This window comes from Rattus norvegicus, chromosome 11 (assembly GCF_021556685.1).
Source record: "Rattus norvegicus strain SHRSP/BbbUtx chromosome 11, alternate assembly SHRSP_T2T, whole genome shotgun sequence".
In the NCBI taxonomy this organism is placed as follows: Eukaryota; Metazoa; Chordata; class Mammalia; order Rodentia; family Muridae; genus Rattus; species Rattus norvegicus.
Genome location: NC_141544.1, coordinates 97,304,609 through 97,325,170, shown reverse-complemented (window position 1 = coordinate 97,325,170; position 20,562 = coordinate 97,304,609). Strand labels below are relative to the sequence as shown.

General features: G+C 45.3%; 1 protein-coding gene across 5 annotated transcripts in view; it reads right to left on the bottom strand.

Moving 5' to 3' along the window:
* Pi4ka (phosphatidylinositol 4-kinase alpha) overlaps positions 1 to 20,562 on the bottom strand; it is a 123,189-nt gene that overhangs the window by 71,390 nt on the left and 31,237 nt on the right. For all 5 annotated transcript variants that reach the window (XR_015632861.1, XR_015632860.1, XR_015632859.1 and 2 more), the window contains 12 exon segments: positions 20,227 to 20,375; positions 16,916 to 16,981; positions 13,520 to 13,616; positions 12,012 to 12,203; positions 11,391 to 11,491; positions 10,697 to 10,826; positions 9,140 to 9,272; positions 8,112 to 8,207; positions 7,352 to 7,535; positions 6,082 to 6,185; positions 4,093 to 4,261; positions 1,681 to 1,731 (listed from right to left, as the gene is read on the bottom strand). Coding sequence is in view for 2 of the 5 variants with exons in the window: in NM_001415014.1 (NP_001401943.1) it covers positions 1,681 to 1,731; positions 4,093 to 4,261; positions 6,082 to 6,185; positions 7,352 to 7,535; positions 8,112 to 8,207; positions 9,140 to 9,272; positions 10,697 to 10,826; positions 11,391 to 11,491; positions 12,012 to 12,203; positions 13,520 to 13,616; positions 16,916 to 16,981; positions 20,227 to 20,375 (1,472 nt within the window). In the remaining 3 variants the exon portion in view is untranslated.

Below are 20,562 nucleotides of genomic sequence, written 5' to 3'. Positions count from 1 at the left end.
GCTTGGTTTTTGTGTGAGACTCCTGACAGTGGGGGCAGGGCTGACTCTGTTGCCTGCCTTTGGGATCCTTTCCCACTACCTCATTTAGCCTAAATAGAAGACAACAAACCTAGTCTTTTTTTTTTTTTTTTACACCAAGTCTTACTGCAATGTAATATGCTGATGCTGGCTGATACCCAATGGAGGAAGAGAAAGGGAGAGGAATGAATGGTGGGGGAGGGACTGGGAGAAGAGAAGGGAGGGGAAACTGTGGTCAGGATGTAAATTAATTAATTAATTAAAACTTAATTTTATTATTTTATATTTTATTTTGAGACAATCTCACTCTGTAGCTCTGGATGGCCTGGAACTCTCTATGTCAACCAGACTGGCTTCGAACTCAAAGAAATCTGCCTGTCTCTTCTTCCTAAGTACTGGGATTAAAGGATTAAAGGGTACTACATACCCTAAAAAGTTAATTTTAAAAAACTGAATGGAGGGCCAAAGAGATAGCTTGGCAGTTGAGAGAGAGAGAAAAGGAGGGAGGAATGGAGGGAGAGGGAGAGGGAGAGGGAAAGGGAGAGAGAGAGAGAGAGGGAGAGATCTGACTGATTGAATGAATGAATGACTGAATGAGTGAATGACTGTTCTAGACTACTACTAATCCAGGCTATACAACAAGACTGGGCTGGTCAGTCAGTCTCCATCCCTGACCCCTCTCTGTTGTCTCTATTGTCTCTGTTTCATGTACACACACACACACACACACACACACACACACACACACACACACGCGCGCGCCTCCACTTGCCTGTCCTAACATTCTTGTCCTCACAACCCCCAGGCCCCAGGCATAGGTAGATGCTGCTGCTGATATACAACCCTTTCGAGGACTGAACTATTAGGCATGAGGTGAGGAGAGAACAAGAGAGGGATAGAACATAGGGCCTTCAGGACTGATGCTGGGAATGACTAAGAATGAGGGAACTAAATATAGTGACACACACCTTTAATCCCTGCACTCAAGAGACATGGGCAGGTAAATCTCTGTGACAGCCTGGTCTACAGATTGAGTTTAGGGTAACCAAAGCTTCATGGTGAGACCTTATGTCTAATATTTAAAAAAAAAAAAGTTTTGCAGAGAGCAGTAGACTCAGCATAAAACAGGACAGCATAGGTATGGGCTCTCTAGCATAATGTGCTGCATCAGGAAGCAGACTTTGCATCTCCTGAACCCGGCGACAGTACTGCAGCCCCACTGTCTGCAGGAGAAAGCCACCAAAGGAAGCCAGGCAAAGACACTAATACAGGGCATGACAACATGGATGAGAGTAGGGCCAGGTCTAGGCACCACGCAAGAAGGGAACTGAAGGGAATCTGCTGAGGAAGGCTGGGCAAGGCATGAAGAAACAGTATCCCTGTGGTTGTCACTGAAAGTCATTGTGACTGTCTGTAGAGTCCTGGGGTCCCATCCACTCACTCACTTCTGTTGTCTGCCTTACTAGGCACATCTAGCTGTCCTAGAACTCAACTATGTAGACCAGGCTGGCCTCAAACTCACAGGTCAACCTACCCTGCTGGATTAAAGGTGTGTACCATTCTGGCTGGCTGAATTACTGAGATTTTAGAAAGCATTTTTATAAGGAATTTGTGTAAACATGAGGAGCTGAGACTTAAGTCCTCTGACAGATAAATACTCACCACGGCTATTACAGGAATGAGCACTCCCAAATTCCCTGCACTGCTGGAAGCCTAGGGGGAAAACCAAATATATCACTGGTAAAACATTTCTTTTACTAACAAAACTCCTCAGCAGAACTGCAGAGAAAAATGATGAGTCCTACACACAGGAATATAAGACACTCATCTGGGTCACTATTTGGCTCTGGTACCTTTCGCATGCTAAGTGCTTAAACTGTAAACCCTAGTCCCCATGCAGCTTAATTCCGCTTTGGTGCCTGTGGTGCTGAGGACTGACCTTGCATATGCTACACCTACTGAGCTACACCCTTAGCCCAACAACAGCTCTAATGGGGGCAGGCGGAGACAGCATAAATGACAAATCAAACCATTAATTCATGGTTGTGGCAATTCTACATAATCATGACATGGTCATTAAGAAGGCAACTTTCTGAAAAATGTAGTTGCCTTGGAAAAGCGCTGACAAAAACATTAAATGAAAACAAGTCAGGGGTTAAACACCTCCTCTGGACTCAGTTCTACATAGGTAACATATACATGTAGAGAAAACTTGGCAATGTCTGCATCTTTTCTATAAGTCAGGAAAACCCTGGAAATTTTAATGATTAAATTGTTATGGTTTCTAGCTGGGCCCCCGAATGCATTTGTGGGAGCCGAGGAAGCCCTGAGGGAATGTTCACTGTTGATTCCGGCATGGCCATGTCAAGGAAACCTCTCTCTACATGGGCCTTGGTTTAACTTACTATTTTCTGTTTTTGGAAACAGGGTCTCACTGCATATCCCTAGCTGGCCTAGAACTTGCTATGCAGAGCAGGCTAGCTTTGCACTCATAAAAATCCACCTGAGAGCTAGGGTTAAACTAAAGGTCTCCTGAGAGGTGGATTAAACCAATGGGCCATCGCGTCTGGCCCTTATGAGTTAGCATCTTCCTCTCCAGGCTGCCCTCACTCCAGAAGTTCCTCCTTCAGTGAATACTTGGCTGGTTAACAGTAATTACTCTAAAGAACAGGATCCCACCTTTGCACTTAGGAGAGAAGGGAATCCTGCTCTCTTGCTTTGGAATAAGCATTTAAACTTAGGAGTCTTGAAATTCTATAAAAATGTGTGGCAAGAGGAAGCAGATAGGAGTGGCCACAGGTCTCAGTAGGTCAACTGGGCACTAGTGCTGACTTCTTGTGAGAGAGAAGGTTCTGGATACGCTGATGTCACTTCCTCAGGTGTTTAGTACCTCCCTTCGTCACCGGCACTTTCCCCCCATCACCCTGACACTTAAGCCTCTGCTGAGCGTAGGGGACGGTCTCTCCTGAGAACTGAGAAAGTCACCATCTGGGGAGGCTTGATAAACTGATCAGCAGAAAATCTGTTGGTATGGTCGAGAAGAACAAGGCCAAATTATGGACAAGGTCTCAGGCAGGCTTGGGGCTTTTCTTTTGTTCAAGCCCTTTACTGGAAGAACTCATGGAGATGCTAACTTAGATATCCCTCTGTAAGGCACTCCTGACCAGCTTGGTCTCAGAGTGCTCCTTTTCAGCTGCCCTGTTCTATACTCCCACAAAGCCTCTCACAGAGAGGGATCTCTGATTTGCTTAATCCCTCACCTGGAACAACAGCCAGGACACTGAAGCCCATGGGCCAAGTCCTAACCATCACCTGTCTCTTGCACACTGGCTACAGCTGCTGTCATCTACACAGAACTGAGTTGTTGCAACAGAGACTGCTTTGAGCCTGCAAAGCTGACAATATTGACAGCCTGTTTCTTTACACTAAGTGGGCCGAGTCTGACTTGTGACAGTACTTAGCACAGTGGTGGAGAGCATCTGGGAAAGGGGAAGAGGGGAAATAATGAAAGCATGAAACTCGGAATGTGGGAGAGGGCTCGTGTCAATGGGGAGATGATGTGGTAAGGGGTGTCCCCTGTCTTCAACACCCCCAAATAACCAACTTGAGCATTTAAAAGGCAGCATTCTGTCTGTTCCTGTGGACCTGCCTTTCTATGACAGTATGATACAGAGAGAAGCTGGCATCCCTTATGTTCCAATGATGGGCACGTGAGGTCCTCCTCAGCACAGGTTCAGGCTCAGGACACCATCGACACCCGCTTCCTGATGAGCAGCCCAGGGAGAGCTGTCCACTGAGAAACCCATGCTAGCCATTGCTGTTTTGATGTCCCCTGGGCTGATACAAGCCAGATGCAGTGTTGTGAGGAAGCCAACCTTTTCCCTAACCAGAATCCTTGGTGAAAACCCCTTCCCTTTTTCTTACACCATCTAACAGGTGGAGGGTGTGAGTCAGTGGTGTTAGCATGGTTTGAGCCCAAAAACCAAAAATAATACATTTAAAACTTAAATAATTTAACAAAAAAGTACCATATTTCAACCAAGGTAGTTCCTTGAAATGCACGTTCCTTCCTACCTTCAGGGCGGGCCCCTTCTCGCTGGCCCTCTCACTGGCTCTCTTCCCCTCCAGCCCCAGCTGCACAAACAGTTCCAGCAGGTTCATCAACAGCTCATCCACAAGGTGCTCCTCCTGAATGTTGGCTGCGATGTTGGCCAGGGCATTGATGACTGCGAGGGAGCAGTGCCTAGCAAAAGAAGCAGAGCCACGCTCACTGCCCGACTCTCAGCCATACGTGCTGTAGGGGGAAACACTGGCCTGCCTCACAAGGAACTTCCACAGACATTGACAGCAAATAAATGACTATGGCCTCCTGACTAAGGACTGTCCTCTTACTGCTAAAAGCCTACTGACTATCTGAATGTGAATTACTTGGTTCCAGAAAGTTCTGCTTGAACTCTTTTTCTCCTTCAAATCACAGGGAACTCAAGCATTACCTCACCTGGTGATCAGCTTCTCCCCAGTGTTCCCTGCAATCCTGGGACTCATGTCTCTTCAAGACAGGGTTTCTTTTCTCTGTATAGCCCTGGCTGTCCTGGAACTCAGAGGTCCAATTCTGCTACCACCACCCGGCTTGGTTTTTTTGTTTGTTTGTTTGTTTTGTTTTGTTTTGTTTCTTTTGTTTGTTTTTAAGGCAGGCTTTCACCGTGAAGCACGGGGTCGTTTGGGACTTACTATGGGGCTCAGGCTGGCCTCTAACTCTCGATGCTCTTGCCTCTGCTTCCTAAGTGCTGATACAGCACTCTCCAGCCTTGAGACGTATTGCACTATTTGGAGAACGTTGAGGAGGTGTGTCCATGGACACTACAGATGCATGTGCTTGTTTCAGCATTTACTACCCATTAGTGCTTAAGTCTACAGACACAGAAACTGCAGATTTAAAGGCGCCTGTGCAGTAATGCCTGGCTCTCACAATGGTCAAGAAATTTCACATCTATATCCTCTCACCAACGCAGGAACCAGACCCATCCCTGCTTGGCTTAATGGAGGCCGACTGAGTTGGGCACATTCGAGGTGGTCAGGCTGCCACAGTCCCGTGTGTGCCTTTCTCTTCACTTACGCAGCTGCAGATGTGCTCTGAGGCAGGGTCAGCACTTACTGGGGCCAGGCGGCTGCGCTGCTTCCCACTGAACATGGGGACGATCTTAGAGGACACTTGCATTTAATAATCAAAAACAGAGCAGCCTGAAGACCAAGAACAGCAACGCCAACAAAGGGCTTTTCTCTCTCCACCAATCTCATTTCTCCCTTCTTTCTCCCTCTTCTGCTGACCTAACCTGTAAGATCCCCCAAACACAAAAAGACATGGCTCGTCCTCAAGGCATTCCAGGTAAAGTCAGGATGTATCTCAGTCTGCCAAGGACAACTGGTCAGGGTTTATTTAAATATAGGATGCTCAAAGACATGTCTATTCCCTCAGCCCCACCCCCTCAAACGCTGACTGCCTCCCCCGCATCCATGCCCATGCTTTTTTTTTTTAGTGCTAAGAACCAAACCCAAGGGCCCTGTAATTGCTAGCTTTGAACTGAGTCCTCAACCCCCAAATCCTGCTTTTGAAAATCTAACGTACGAAAAGCAGACTTGCATAGTTTTTACACAGCCATTACACTAGCTATTCAAGGCAACACCTTCTAGTATGGAAACTAGAAAACTACCTAATATCCAGATTAGGGACTGGTTACAGTCCTGACACAGCTGTACAATGTGGTGCCACTGCTGTGTAAAGCAGCACACAGGGCAACACTTCAGGCGTAGCTGGCGTGCTGCTGAAGTGTAAGAAGCCGGTCCCTAGATGTGCGTAATGTTCGTGTGGCGTGGAGGGGAGCAGAGCAGAGGGCCATAGGTGTAGTTTACCAATGCTGTGTGCGAGTTTTCACATGCTGCCTTATATGTACATTGACTTATAGCATACGGTTCTTCTGTAAGAAGGAAAACAGGCAAATTCTCCAAGTTCCCTCGGAATTCAATGCTGTCAAGACCTAAAGCAACTCGGTACAGAAGAATTACCTGTAGCCATGGTCTTTGTAGTCTTTGGTGGCTGAATATACAACTGAACTGGCCTTCACACTGATTTGTTGGAAGAGATTCCACACTTCCTGATAAATGTATTGCTGGAAGAGAGCAAGAGATCCTGTCACCAAGAGGCCATTCCTAGATGGAGAAGGCCCTTCTTGTCATCACCCAGGGAGAAAGTTCTGGAATCTGGTAACAAAAGAGACTGTGCAGGGGACGCAGGCAGGATGCACAGGCAGGTGTGTGTGTGTGTGTAAGTGCCGAGGCAGTCAGGAACACTTGTGGGAGCCCTTTTCTCTTTCCATCACTCAGGTTTGGGCACCAAACTCAAGTCCCAGGTTTGTCGGCAAGTCTAAGCCATCTTTGCCAGCCGTGTTTACTTTATTGATTGACTGATTTATATACAGGGTCTTATTATAAAGCTCTGGCTGGCCAGAACTTACCATATAGAACAAGCTGGCTTTGAACTCACAGAGATCCTCCTGCTTCTGGTTCCTAAGTGCTGGATTAAGGGTGTGCACACCATGCCCAGACTATTTATTTTAATACTTTTTCTTGAAACAGAGTTTCTCTGTGTCGCTCTGGCTGTACTGGAACTTGCTTTGTAGACCAGGCTGGCCTCAAACTCATAGAGACATGCCTGCCTCTGCCTACCAAGTGCTGGGATTAAAGGTGTGCACCACCACGTTGGGCTTTACGATTCTATTTTAAATTATGTGGACATGTAGGTACCTTTAGAGGTCAGAAGATAGCATCAGATCTCCTAGAGCTGAAGCTATAGAAGGTCCTGAGGCACCTGATGTGGGAGCTTAGCACTGAACCTGGGCCTTCCACAGTGCTTCTAACCACTAAGCAACATGTTCAGCCCTTTGTTTTTTTGAGATAGGGTCTTATATATAGCAAGGAATGGGTTTGAATTCCTAATCCTTTGGCCTCTACTTCTCAGATGCTGGGACTACAAGCATGTATCAGGGTGTTTGGATAAGGATCCATTTCTAGAGCTCTAAGAAAACCCCAAATCAAAAGCAAAAGAGAAGTAGTTATCATTTAGACCCTTCTTTATGCTAGCTACACTGACAAGAAATTAGCTGAGATTTCTTTTCCTAAGACCCATAAAACCATTGACTACATTATTCTCATCATACAGTGTAGAAATCATTGTGAGAGTTTAGGTCAGTTTCAAGGTATGTGAACAGTGCAATTCTGTACCCCTCCCTCATAACCAAAGGTTCCTGCTCTGGCCTACTACAGGGCTCTTCCTTACATTTCCAGTGATAACCAGGCAGCCCAGCTGGTCGATGATGAGCACATCGAGGGGTGAGGGGGGCTGGCAAAATTTCTGCTGCAGGATCTGCAGAATTGGCTCCATGACCTTTGGGGTATCCCTCAGAGCCACTGCAATGTGTCCCAAGGCACGAATGGTATGGTCAGGAATCAAGTGAGCATCCCTACAGAAGGGAAGAAAAGAAGTGTTTAAGAAAAGTTCTGAGAGTACAGAGCTGTGACATATACCTTTAATCCCAGCATTGGGGGGCGAGGGGGTAGGGGGGGGGTTAGGGGCAGGGGAAGGGACAGGGACAGGGGAGGTAGATCTCTGAGTTCAAGGCCAGCTTGGTCTACAGAGTTTGTTCCAGGACAGCCTGGGCTACTCAAAGAAACCCTGTCTCTCTGGGTAAACAATTATCAAAAAACAAATAAAACCAAAAAAAAAAAAAAAAAAAAAAAAAAACAAACCCAAAAAGTAAAAAGAAAAGCTCTGAGGCAGGCAGTGGTGAAACAAAATCCAAAGAGTAGATTTCCTCACCACCTCAAAGAAGCATTCCTCTGAAGGAGCCACATTCAGAGACAGAGAGCCAAACTGTTACTCCAGCACTGTCGTCTAAGACTGACCCTGAACCGAACCCTCAGCAGACCCAATCACCGCTACACTGTGAGCGCGCACGCACACACACACACACACACACACACACACACACACAGGCGAGTGAAGCACAAGGGTCTACTTCCCAAGTACAGACACCTACTTATCGCTCTCCTGGGAGATATAGAGCCGGTTGGAGAGGCTGGCCAGGAAGGCCTCCACGATCACAGGGTCCACGGTGAGGCCGGCCTTCAGGCACCTGTGCAGCAGAGCACCCACATGATACATGACACATGACACATGACACAAAGTGTCAAGATGGTGACAGGCTTTGTCTTCTGCTTGCTTTGTTCTTGCTAAGCTCTACAGCATTTTACATAGCAGCTCTGAAGTTTCTACTCCAGAAATCTGAATGAAATCATTCCAAAGAATGAATCTCGAGATTACCACAGATTTGCCCACTTGGTAATATCTCTTCTGAAAACAATCACTTAAATCACTCTGCTTGTTTGGAGGGAACAGCTTTCTCCAGAAAAAAGTATCCCAGCTAGTTCCAATTTCACACTTCCTTTATTGACTCCGAGGATAGCTGAGGGACATTATGTATCCAGCCTCCCCTATTAACTCCAGGTCCTTACAAAGCACACACCCTGCCAATAAGCTGCACCCCTACCTCTACCCAGCATCTCTTATTAAGGAGAAATGCTTGCACAACAGAGAAAATGGAAAGTTTAAAAGCCCCTAAAAACACAAAATCTTCTTTCTCGGGTGTGTCTTGCATGCCACATCTATTAGGCTCTTAAGGCATCTAAGCTACTGTCTCAATTTGCTTTTTGAGAATGAGGCGCCAGAATTCAAAGGGGGACTTTCCTACAAATCAGAAGGTATTTGGTTCTCAAGTTGGCAAAACAAGAGCATGAAGTAAAAGTCTCCAAAGCAAAGGAACTTTAATTACATGTTACATTGGAAGATGGATTATGGATCGATCCTTTTTATATATTACTAATTTTCTTGAATAAACATTTTGAATTTTTTTTTACCAAGAAAAGGAAGACATCTTTATTTAAAAAATAAAAACAAGTCTTTTTATAAATATACAATAAATAGAAACAAGCTTTAAATAAAAGGGATAAACCCACTCCTTTTATATCAATCCAGTAACCCCGACCCCCAGAGGCTTTCTTCAACTACCTGCAGATGTTGTCAATGGCGATGTCCCGGAGCTGCTCATACATGGATGGCTGGTTCTTCTTGCCGGGCAAGACATTCAGAGTTGACTCAGAATGCTCATTGGTGACACTAATTTTTATATCACTGCCAGCAACTAAAAACAAAAGTTCAAACCTGTGTCTGATTCAGCCTTCACTTTCTTTCCCTTCTTTGTGTACAACTAGGACAGCAAGCTAGTCAACTTTAGCTCATAGAAGCAAGACTCAAAACTATCTGACCACATATCCTACCCACAGGCTTGCCTTCCTCCCTTCCTTCTGTCTTCTCTTCCCTCCCTCCCTCTCTCCCTCTCTCCCTCCCTCCCTCCCTCCCTCCCTCCCTCCCTCCTTCCTTCCTTCCTTCCTTCCTTCCTTCCTTCCTGTACTGCCTGGAGCTTACTATGTAGAACCAGGCTTGCCTCCTTAAAGACATGCACTACAACTCCTGGCTAACTGACCAGACCAAACATTTTAGAATTAAGGCCTCGAGACCAACAGGAAGGGGTGAAGGAACATGTTTAAACAAAGGACGGTGGGTTATAAAGTATTAACAGGTAACTCAGCAATTTCTTTTCTTTTCTTTTCTTTTTTTAAAGACTTATTTATTTAGTGGATATGAGTACACTGTAGCTGTCTTCAGACACACCAGAAGAGGGTATCAGATCCCATTACAGATGGTTGAGAGCCACCATGTGGTTGCTGGGAATTGAACTCAGGACCTCTGGAAGAGCAGTCAGTGCTCTTAACCGCTGAACCATCTCTCCAGCCCCAACTCAGCAATTTCTTAATGAACCATTTAAAAAATGACAAATCCCGGTGTGGTAGCACACATCTTTAATCCCAGGACTCTAGAGGTAGAGGCAAGCAGATCTCTGTAAATTCGAGGCCAGCCTGGTCTACATACCAAGTCCCAGGACAGCCAGGGTTATGTAGAGAGACCCTGTGTCCAACAACAACAACAATAATGGACATATGTGCACGTGAGTGCAGCTCCGATGCTCAACAATAATGGACATATGTGCACGTGAGTGCAGCTCCGATGCTCGTTGAGGCACAGTCCTTTCTGGGAGGTACCCTCCATAGTGTGCACACAGTAGGCAAAATGTGTATGGTTTTGGGTGGTGGTGCATTTGACAGAAGCCTGGGAGATATGAAGTCTAACCTTAAATATCTACACTATTCCTTAACTAAGATATAATAACTGACTCAAAAAATAGTTCCCTAAACTAGGAAACATCACAATTATAAATCAAAAGTGTTTTTGGTTTACTTTCTCAAGAGAAAATTCTAAAACCAAACCAAACCAAACCAAACAACCAACCTAACCAACAAAACAAAAGCACAAGATTACAGGGGGCCTTCAGTGGGAAGCAGAGAAAAGCCTGAAACCTAGGGAGCGGGGGTTCTGTAGAGAAAGACAGAAGGCAAGATGTAGAGGAAGAGGAATGGGCACAAACTAGTGTAGGCACAGAACTAACTCAGTTACTGTCCCTTTCTCGAGGCCACAAGAGCCCTGAATGCAGAAGACGGGAGCCGTTACCTGTGTGGTACTGACTGTGGTACTTATAGAGCTTCACCAGCACTGGGGATGGAATCACCAGAAAGTCTCTCAAAGATGGTGTCACTGAGTGGACCACCACCGGGAACCGTTCACATAGGCGGCCCAGACCCTGCAACACAACGTCAAGTCATCACACTGTCTGGAAAGGACCATCTACGAGGCCCTGGGATGCTTAACCTTTCTGATGTCCAAGTCTCACTAAAATGTCCCAAGTAGTCATGGTATTGATTCTTTACCAGTCAAGGCCATGTATATGTTTGTTCGTGCCTTTTAAATAAGCAAGTCAAGGTGCAAAGCAGGCTATTAAGCAGTGACCGGTATGGAGGCACTGGATCTGTACCAGGGAGGGAGCCTGAGCCATGCACAACTCAGCACTATAAGGACATCTTTCTGTGAGGCCCTGTGGTGTGTGTCAACGACTCACCTGCTGGCCTTGATTGGAGGCAAGGCTGTCTCAGATCATGGAGGACACGGGCCCTCTTTTAAGCTCTTGGACAGCACTTACCCTGTATGCAGCAGCATATGCTTAGCTCACAGCAAGCTCTACTCAGACTTTTTAAAGGACAATTTGTCTCTTGCTTGACACTGGGGAATCAAGTACAGCCTGAGCAACAGTAAGGTAAGGGCACCCTGTGCATGGGAAGTGAGTGTCTCAAGTGTCACTGAGACTGACCTGTAGGCAGCAGATCAGCAAGGGCAAATGGGCGATGATGACCTTGCTGGATGTCTTGGACTGCAGCTTTTCAGACAGCTTGATGCAAAGGTTTTCTGCACCTTAATTTAAGATAAGAAGCAGATACAAATGATCACCAAAGCCCAACATTCAGGAAATGCTCACAGAGACTAATCATAGGACTTAGCTAAGTCCCACAGAAATGCCTGTTGCAGGTATTAACAGTGACAGATAGCATCGGGAGCTCTGAAGTAGGCACCTACATGATGTATGCTTACCATATTTTCTCTGTTGGCTGGGACCCCTTTTGTCCCAGTGTTCTACTCTGCAAGAATGTTTCCCAGACTCCCCCACCCACTGGAACAACTTCTCACCCTCCAGCAATGAACTTCCACCTCTCCAGAGCAAATTCTGAAGTACCATCAAAAAACGGCAGAAAGGATGCACAGGCTCAGTGGCCTTAGGCTTCCCCTCCCTCCCAGGTTCACTGCCTTACACTGCAGGATGGAACTGCAAATGCCTGGGTCGAGATTCCAGAAGTTACTTTGGGAAACACATAGAGATATGTTCCTTGGGTAGGCCTCGGGTTCACGGGATGCAGGGAGGTAGCTTGGAACTCACCCTGCTCATCCTTCACAGCCCACACCATGAGGTCTACGCAGGCAGCATTTGCTTGGCAGCGCAGTTTGAGTGGGCTCATCTCACTGTGGATCCTGTCTGCATCATGGAGAATCTTTTGGAGTTCCCCTTGGCTCATGTTGAACTGCTCCAACACAAAATCATGGATCTCTTTCACAAAGGAGGTGGGTAAGTCTGTGGGAAAGACAGTTTGGGATGGGGTGGGGGACAGTCACAGATGGAAACAGTTGTACAACAACACAGGCAGCAGGTGCCAATGGCAAAGCATGTTCCCGCTCAACAGAAACAAAGGTGACCTCTGAAGCTGGCTACTGTGGCTCTAATGCCTGCAGGGCCAAGCATGAACAGGCTGTGTCACAGTTCCCCAAAGCATACACTTTGTGGGTCAGAGGAATGAGTTTTCCTGGGAAGTCAGACCCAGGGTTTTGGGTTGGTTTGGTTTGGTTTTTGGTGGTGCTAAAGATCAGTCCAGGTTCCTGCACTTGTAGCCAGTGCTCTACTGCTGAAGCTCTACCCTAAGCCCACAGCACCGTCTTTTACAGTAGGTATCATCAAATGGGATCATTCAGTTGACAACAGGAAATACCTAATGATATATTTTCTAATAGTGACCAGTCATAAGACAGCAGAAGAACAGTTGGCTGGTTGCAACTGGAAGCTAATTCCATGGCTGTCTGGAATATTCAAATATTAGAGACTTTCCAAATTCCCATCCTTTGACTTGAACACTTCAGAGTCCCTGTGACAAGCACCGCTCAGACCACTAACTAGCCAAGGTGATCATCCCTCAGTAACTCCTTAGTAAACCCAAAGCTCGGCTGCTGGGATCCCTAGGAGACCGTCTCTCAGCAACACTCTTAATTCTTTAGATTAGAGCCAGTTAACTAAATCATAGTGATCTATATCTTGGAATACTATGTAGTCACCAAAACATATTTAAGAGGAACATTTGATGTTATGAAGAAACAGCATGGGAATATCATATGAGACATTGGGAGGAAATGATAATTTTTAGTGTATATGAAAAATTATTAACTCTGAGTTAAAAGCCACAAAGCAAATACCCTTTTTTCTAGAATATATAAATTCAATATGTAAAACTGTATGTACAGGACAATGGCACTAGGTGTGTAGAAAGACATATTAGAAGATAAACCCAACTCTTAGCCATCATTGGCAGTACTAACATCAAAAACAGATTTTTAAAAAATTTCCTTATTTCTTCTAAATTCAGTCATGTGATCATGTTGCTCACAAATGGTCTTTTATTTTTTGAGACAGAGTACTCTTGCTATGTAGCCCAGGCTGGTCTCAAACTCCTGGGCTCAGCCTGTCATTGCAGGGAGCTAGGCCTGCACTCATAAGCCACCTCAGCCAGAGCTGGCTTCCACAAATGAGTTTTGAGTTGGTAACAACAGACATCAAGTACCAGCCGTGAGAATGGCCAGGGAGCCTGTCCTCTGCTCACACCCACTTCCACCAACCCTTACCTTTCATATAGTACAGAGTGTCTCGAAGCATCTTGAACATGGTCAGGTAGACGGGATCACTGAAGGTCGTGTAGTATAGGTCAGCACTGGGATTGGCCTGCAGAGGGAAGAGGCACAAGGCCGCTGACCAGGAACTCTTTGACCTGCCTTTGTTCTGCACACAGAGGACAAGCAGCAGCTGAATTGTACTAGGATCTTTGCAGTCTGAACTGAGCACCTACTCACTGTGACCCATACATACACATCTTAATTACTCTCTTCATCCTCTTCAGTAGAAGGCAGACGTACGCAGGAGGTCCATGAAACAACAACAAAAACCCACCAACTAGTCACTGTCCTCGGCCTGACATGGGAAATGAGGAAGTGAAGGACAGGCAAGGGCCCACCAGACCAGAGGGAACCCAACAGGACCCACAATCTATGTCGAAAGATACTACAGCCAGAGCACTTCCAGATTTAGTCTACATTTTATAATTAAAATTAATTTTGAATCATCCTTTATCAGTCTAATTGTAGTACTGGTTAAAAAGAGCCCTCAAGACAAAGTCTATTGAGCTAAGATGCAGTCCTCCATGTTGGGTTCTGCCTACCCGACCCCAACCCAGCATAGCCATGCCGACAGCTATTTGATATTGTTGCTATAATATGCCTGCCAGTCACTGACACAGAAAAGTAACGTGACTCAGAGTACGGTCAACTGATCGCATATCCTGTTATGTTCTGCGTTTGGTTTGTTAATCTTAAGAAATTCTATAAAGCATTATGTAGGACAATATGAACTGTTCAGTCTAAAATGGCTTCAGTTAGAGCTGACCACTGGGCAACACTTCCTGCACCTGTATATGAGCTCCTTGTGGTTTTTTTCTTAACAAGCCTGCCCTGAGAACAGACTGGTACCACACCTAGGCTCCTGAGTCCTTTTTGTGGTCCTGATCAATCGGTCTTCGGGTGTGTGTTCAATAACTATTCTTGCTTAATTGAGACCAGTGTTCATGAGGTTGGTGTGGTGATCCCGAACCCCAGCAGGCAGTAGATATGATCAGCTGAAAGCGGTGGAGGAAGCAAGGAGTGGAGAATCCTACAGAGAGCAAGGAATGATGAGGAAGGTGTGGACTCACACAGATTGGTAGCAGTGGACACTGACAGGAACTGTGGATTAAGAGCCAGGACAGTCTCTGTACCCTGGCCAGCCCTTTGGCAGCCCTTACAGCATTCTGGCAGGACACAGACAAAGAAACAGGACGGGCAGACTTGAGAGCAGCGCAAGATCTACAGAGGGTTCTTAGAGTTATCCATGCTGCACATCCAAGTTCAACCACAGCACCTTCTCGCTACAGACCAACGCTCTCTAGGCCTCTAAGCTAGTTTGCTACTTGCAACTGAGTAATGTTTTATATTTAAGGTCAGCATCTAAAACTGCCTCTTTTGAGGGGGTGTTTGAAGCAGGGTCTTACTGTGTAGCTCTGGCTGTCCTGGGACTAATTACTTAGACCAGGCTGACCTCAAACTTAGAGATCTAACTGTTTCTGTCTCCTGAATCCTGGGATTAAAGGTGTGCACTACCACACCCAGTCATTTAAAACTTTTTCTCGTGTTTGTTGGAACAAAACTATTTCTTCGAGTGGATATTTATCCTAAAATCCAAATTTGTTAGCTAGGTGATGGTGGTAGATATTACCTTTAATCCCAGCACTTTGCAGACAGAAGCAGAAGCAGGTGGATCTCTGAATTCAAGGCCAGTCTGGTATACAGAGTAAGTTCCAGAACAGCCAGGGCCATACCAAGAAACCCTGTCTTGAAAAACAAAAAACAAAACCAAACAAAAAAATTGTTAACAAATAAAACTACCAAAATCACACTGGCTCACTCACAGGAAGAAAGGGTCTGGGATGCCATAGCAACAATTTTCCTCTACTAAGGGAAGCCCTGTGGGGCTAAAGAGATAGACGGGTCTGTAGTTAAGGGCACTCATTGCTTTTCTAGACGATCTGGATTCAATTCCTAGCACCCTCATGGCAAATCACAACTGTCTGTAATTCCAGTTCCAGGGGATCCAATGCCTTCTTCTGGCTTCCACGGGCACTAGGCATGTATGTAGTACATGGACATATATGCAGTTAAAACATTCACATATTTAAAAAAGATAAGCCTTAAAGGGGATCTCCAGAAATCCGTAATTTTTCCTGAGGACCCATATGACTTCAATACAGGTCGGATATAAACCAAGCAAGTCAATAGCTCAGTGGTTCTCAACCTGTGAGTCATGACCCCTTTGAAGGTCACAAATCAGATATCCTGTATATCAGATATTCATATCACGATTCATAACAGTAGCAAAATTAGAGTTATGATATAGCAAAAAAAAATTTATGCTTGGGGTTCACCAGGACATGAGGAATTATTTTAAAGGGTCACAGCATTAGGAAGGGTGAGAACCACTGTATTAGACGTTAGCCTGCCTGGTTTTCAAGCCTCAGAGTTCCTGGCATGCCCTCAGCCATGTATGACTATATACTGAAAAAAGAACTGAGGTTGGAGAGATGTCTCAGTGGTTAATACTGATTGCTATTCCAGAGGCCAGGGTTCAATTCCCAGAATCCACATGGCAGCTCACACTGAAGTGTGAAGATCTATAGAAAAGCACCAGATTGCAGCTTGGAATTATGGGAACTGTGTCCCTTAGTCAGGACACATAGCACACACACTAACATCAAAGTCTGCCGACTGCAAGTGTAGAGCAGAAGGGACAGTTCCAAGTTACTGAGGATCCCGGGAGCTGTCCTTCTACTTCATACTTCAGCCCTGGGGGTTCCCTAGTCTGTTATGACACAATCAGAAGAGAAGAGACACGCCAGTTTAAGTAAGGAACCTGGGGCTAGAGCAAAGATGTTCGTGCACGCGCACACACACACACAGACACACACAGACACACACACACACACACACACACACGCACACACACACGCACACACACACACAGAGCACAATAATCCCACTCTGACACATGTCCACAGAGACTTTGAAACTTCCCAGAACCCAGAGGTGATGGTTATATAATTATATCTGTAGGCCTTGGCTCCAATAACATTTTGTAAAAGTCCCTCAGATATTTACCACATACACTTAAAAGTCAGGCTTACATGATCCTGTAAGTACACCCCGCAGTCTTTGGAGGCATCAAAGGAGCAAGGAAGATAAAACCCAGACCCAGGTGGACACAGGCACATCAGTTAACCTTCAAGAACCTTTCAGTTGTGGAACAGAGACTGAACCACAGTCAGAGGCACTGTGTGGTAGGTGGCAAGTGGTGGGTGTGGAACGGAGACTGAACCACAGTCAGAGGCACTGTGTGGTAGGAGGCAAGTGGTGGGTGTGGTGTCCTCAGAAGGTACATACCTCCATCACTCTGGCTACAGCTGCATCTAAGGACTTGAGAACAGGCTCCTCAACAATCTTCTTTACCTGATGGAGAGACAAAAACCACACAAAGCTCTATATAAAGAGGACCCGAATGCTAGCTTCTGCCCCGTGACAAAGATGCTGATAGATAGATAACCCATGATAAAGCTGAGGCGGGGCTCAAGGGTAAGGAACATGCTTAGCACGCACAGGACGCGGGGTTGGAAAGATGGGTTAGAGGTTGAGAGCATTTGTGGCTCGTGCAGAGGAGGATCCAGCTTTTGTTCACAGCACCGCACGCTGACTCACAACAGCCTCTACCTCCAGATTGGGGGAATCTGACGCCATCTTCTGACTTCCTGGGTACCAGTCACACAGATGGAGCACACACATATATGTAGATGAGGCATTCACACACACAAAATAAATAAATCTAAAACAAATTTAAAACCAAAATGAAAAGAAAGAACTCGATAAATCTGTAGTGATAACCATGATGGAAAGCAGCAGCAACACACCAACTGCACAACGGCCACGCCATATGCACAAGGCGCCCTTACTGTTCCAGCATCATTGGGGACTTCTCTTACGAGTGACAAGGAAAATAAAGGGAGTGACTGATTGGCTCCCTGAAAGTTGCCAGTGTTAGGTTCTTTTTTTTTTTTTTTTTTTTAAGGCAGGGTTTCTTTGCGTAGCCTTCGCTCAACGCCCCCCACCCCCCCCCCAAAAAAAACCCAAAAACAAAACCAAAAAACCAAAAAACCAAAAAACAGGGTTTTACTATGTAGCTCTGACTGGTCTCAAACCTACAGAAATCCCTCTACCTCTCCCTGCCAGGATTAAAGGTATGCACCATTACATCTAACCTCATTTCAGTTTTCGCTTTTGAGACAGGGTCTCACTCTATATCCCCAGCTGGCCTCAACCTCACTGCAACCTTCCTGTTAAAGACCCATGCAAACAATGGCACTGAAGCTGTCTGTGGCGTTACCTCAAAGGCTACCCAGAGAAACTCCAGTTAGAAAAGCTTGGGTTTTATATGAACACAGCAGGAACAGCAAACAAGCACTTTCAATGGCCTCTACGTGCTTGGACTGAGCCTGACTCTGCCCTGGATCTGCACATTCGGGATGTTCTCAACTCGTGTCTCTTCTGAGTGGAAATGCAGGATACCTTTCCTATATACTCAGTGTAAGGATTAAATGAAAAACACTGCAGAATGTGTTGTAAGTGAATACGTTCAAAGTCATCACATTCAGTGGACTACAGCTGTGCCCTCCCCTCAAGAGACCATCCCAGATGGACTTGCTAACAGTTCCCAACCACCCACACAGGCATGGAGTAGGGCACAGCCTCTCCAGAGTTCTCGCTGCTCCTCCCACATAGCAATGCTACACATGGCTTAGGGAAAGGCTAGAGTGTGTAGAGACTGGGAAAGCCTGTGGGAATGCAGAGCCCTCCCTGGTCTTGGGGTAAGGCTTGCCAGGTGTGTTGGATTGTGGGGGGTTTGAATACCCTAACCCCTCTCCTAGGCTCTGTAGGGACACCCAATGAAGTCACTGGATCATGGAGTGAACTTTAGCAAAATTCTGCTTCAGTGTGTCCTTGGGGCCTGGGGAGGACGGGCAGACACTGCTTGACATCTCCCTTAGGGAAGGAAGTTTACTTTCCTGCCTTCAGTAATTTTCCGGTTCATTACATCTATTTACCTGGAAATAACAGTACACACTAAGTGCCCCATGCCAGAAATCTGAAATCCCAAAAGTTCCCAAATCCAAACTATCTTTATTATCATCAATGTGGTGCCCCAAGTGGTAAATTCCACATGTGACAAATTATTCAAGGCACTGCTTAGGCTAGGCACGTAGTCCCAGATACTCCAAAAGCCATGATATAAGGATCTCTTGAGCTTACAAGTCTGAGTTTGGCCTGGGCAGCAGAGCAAGTCTGTTTTAAATAAAAGGAAATAAAACTACAACATGACCTTCTGTATGTATAAAGAGTGTGGGAATGAAGAACAAAAGAATTTCATGCTTAGACTTGGGTTTCATCTTAAGATAGCTCATCATGCATATGCAAAATTTTTTCTTTTCTTTCTTTTTTTTTTTTCTCGGAGCTGGGGACCGAACCCAGGGCCTTGCGCTTGCTAGGCAAGCGCTCTACCACTGAGCCAAATCCCAAACATATGCAAAATTTAAAAGTCCGTAAATGACATCAAATCCTAAATGTTTCTGGTACCAAGCATTCTGGATGAGAGATATTCAACATATATTCCAAGGCTTTCTTATTTAAAAAGGAAAGAAAAGAAATTAGAGGCTTCTGCTGGGCCTTGGGGTGGGGGCTGGGGGCACAAATCTGTAATCCTAGTTACTTGGGAGGATGAAACAGGAAGATCTAAAGTTCAAGACCTACCTGTGTAAAATGGCTGTGACTGCTTCAAAATCAAAAGTATGTTTCTGTTTGTTTTGTTTTAGGTTAAATGAATACATCACTTTATTTTTTATATTATAGTAATACATAATTTTGATATTTCTAGGCATAAGAAGGATACAGAAGAATGAGAATTCTCTTACTGGGATGAAAAAGTTATGAGCAGATCTTTATTAATAAACTTGGGATTGTTGGAAAAGACACATATTTTCCTTGAATCTGTCACCAAAACTGTTTGCTATTTCAAAAGCCTCACATAGAAAGTATGTGCTGGGGATAATAATGTTTGCAAGATGTCTGTTGATGTAATAATGTATTTTGTGCACTAACCTTAAAATTTTACAAGACCCATAGGAAGACTGAATAGTTGGTTAAGTGGTGACTAATGTGAAATTCCAATTTAGAATTGTAATTGATTCTAGGACTGTGATTGAACCATCATTATGCTCATTCTAAGGTCCCATGTGACTTTAAAGAGACTTAACAGAGCACCGGTCCTGAGGCTGTGCAAATCTGGATCAAGGGACTCCTCCTCACTCAACCTCTGCCAAGCGACCACATCTGCATGGAGGACTGGGCATGCATGCCACTGCCACCCACCCACAGGCTGCCTGGCTCTTTGTTTTGTTTTGTTTTGAAGGTAAAATATATGGCTCAATCTTAGATAGGCCCTAGACTCAATCCCCGTACAATCATGTCACTCAGGCATAGTGATACATGGCCATCTTAGCCCTTGGGAGGTACACACAGGGAAATTGTAAGTTCAAGGCAAGCCAGGGCTACACAGTTCACAAAAAACAAACGAGCAACAACAGAAGCAACACGTCTTCTGCTGACTTTTTTTCCTTTGATTTATTTACCCATCAGAGATTGCTCACCAAGTTTAAGAGTTCTCGAAGCATTTCCAGTGGAATATAGAACTCCTTATAGGTGATACCATTGAACAGGGGAGAGACAGAAAAACTGGAGCTGATGGTAGAGAAGTAGTATTCGGGCTCCAAGGTGGTTCCATCAGGCAGGCAAGAGGCTGTCAGGAGAAAAACAAAACAAAATATAGAAAGGCATGGCTGTCCCAGGTAAGTCCGAGAACCAGAACAGGTGTATATATTTTGTTTTTGTTAATAGTAATATTCCTTTTATTCCAGGTTTCTCTGAATTCACAGCAATTCTCTTGCTTTAACCATTCAAGCGTTGGGAGATGACAGGAGCGTGAT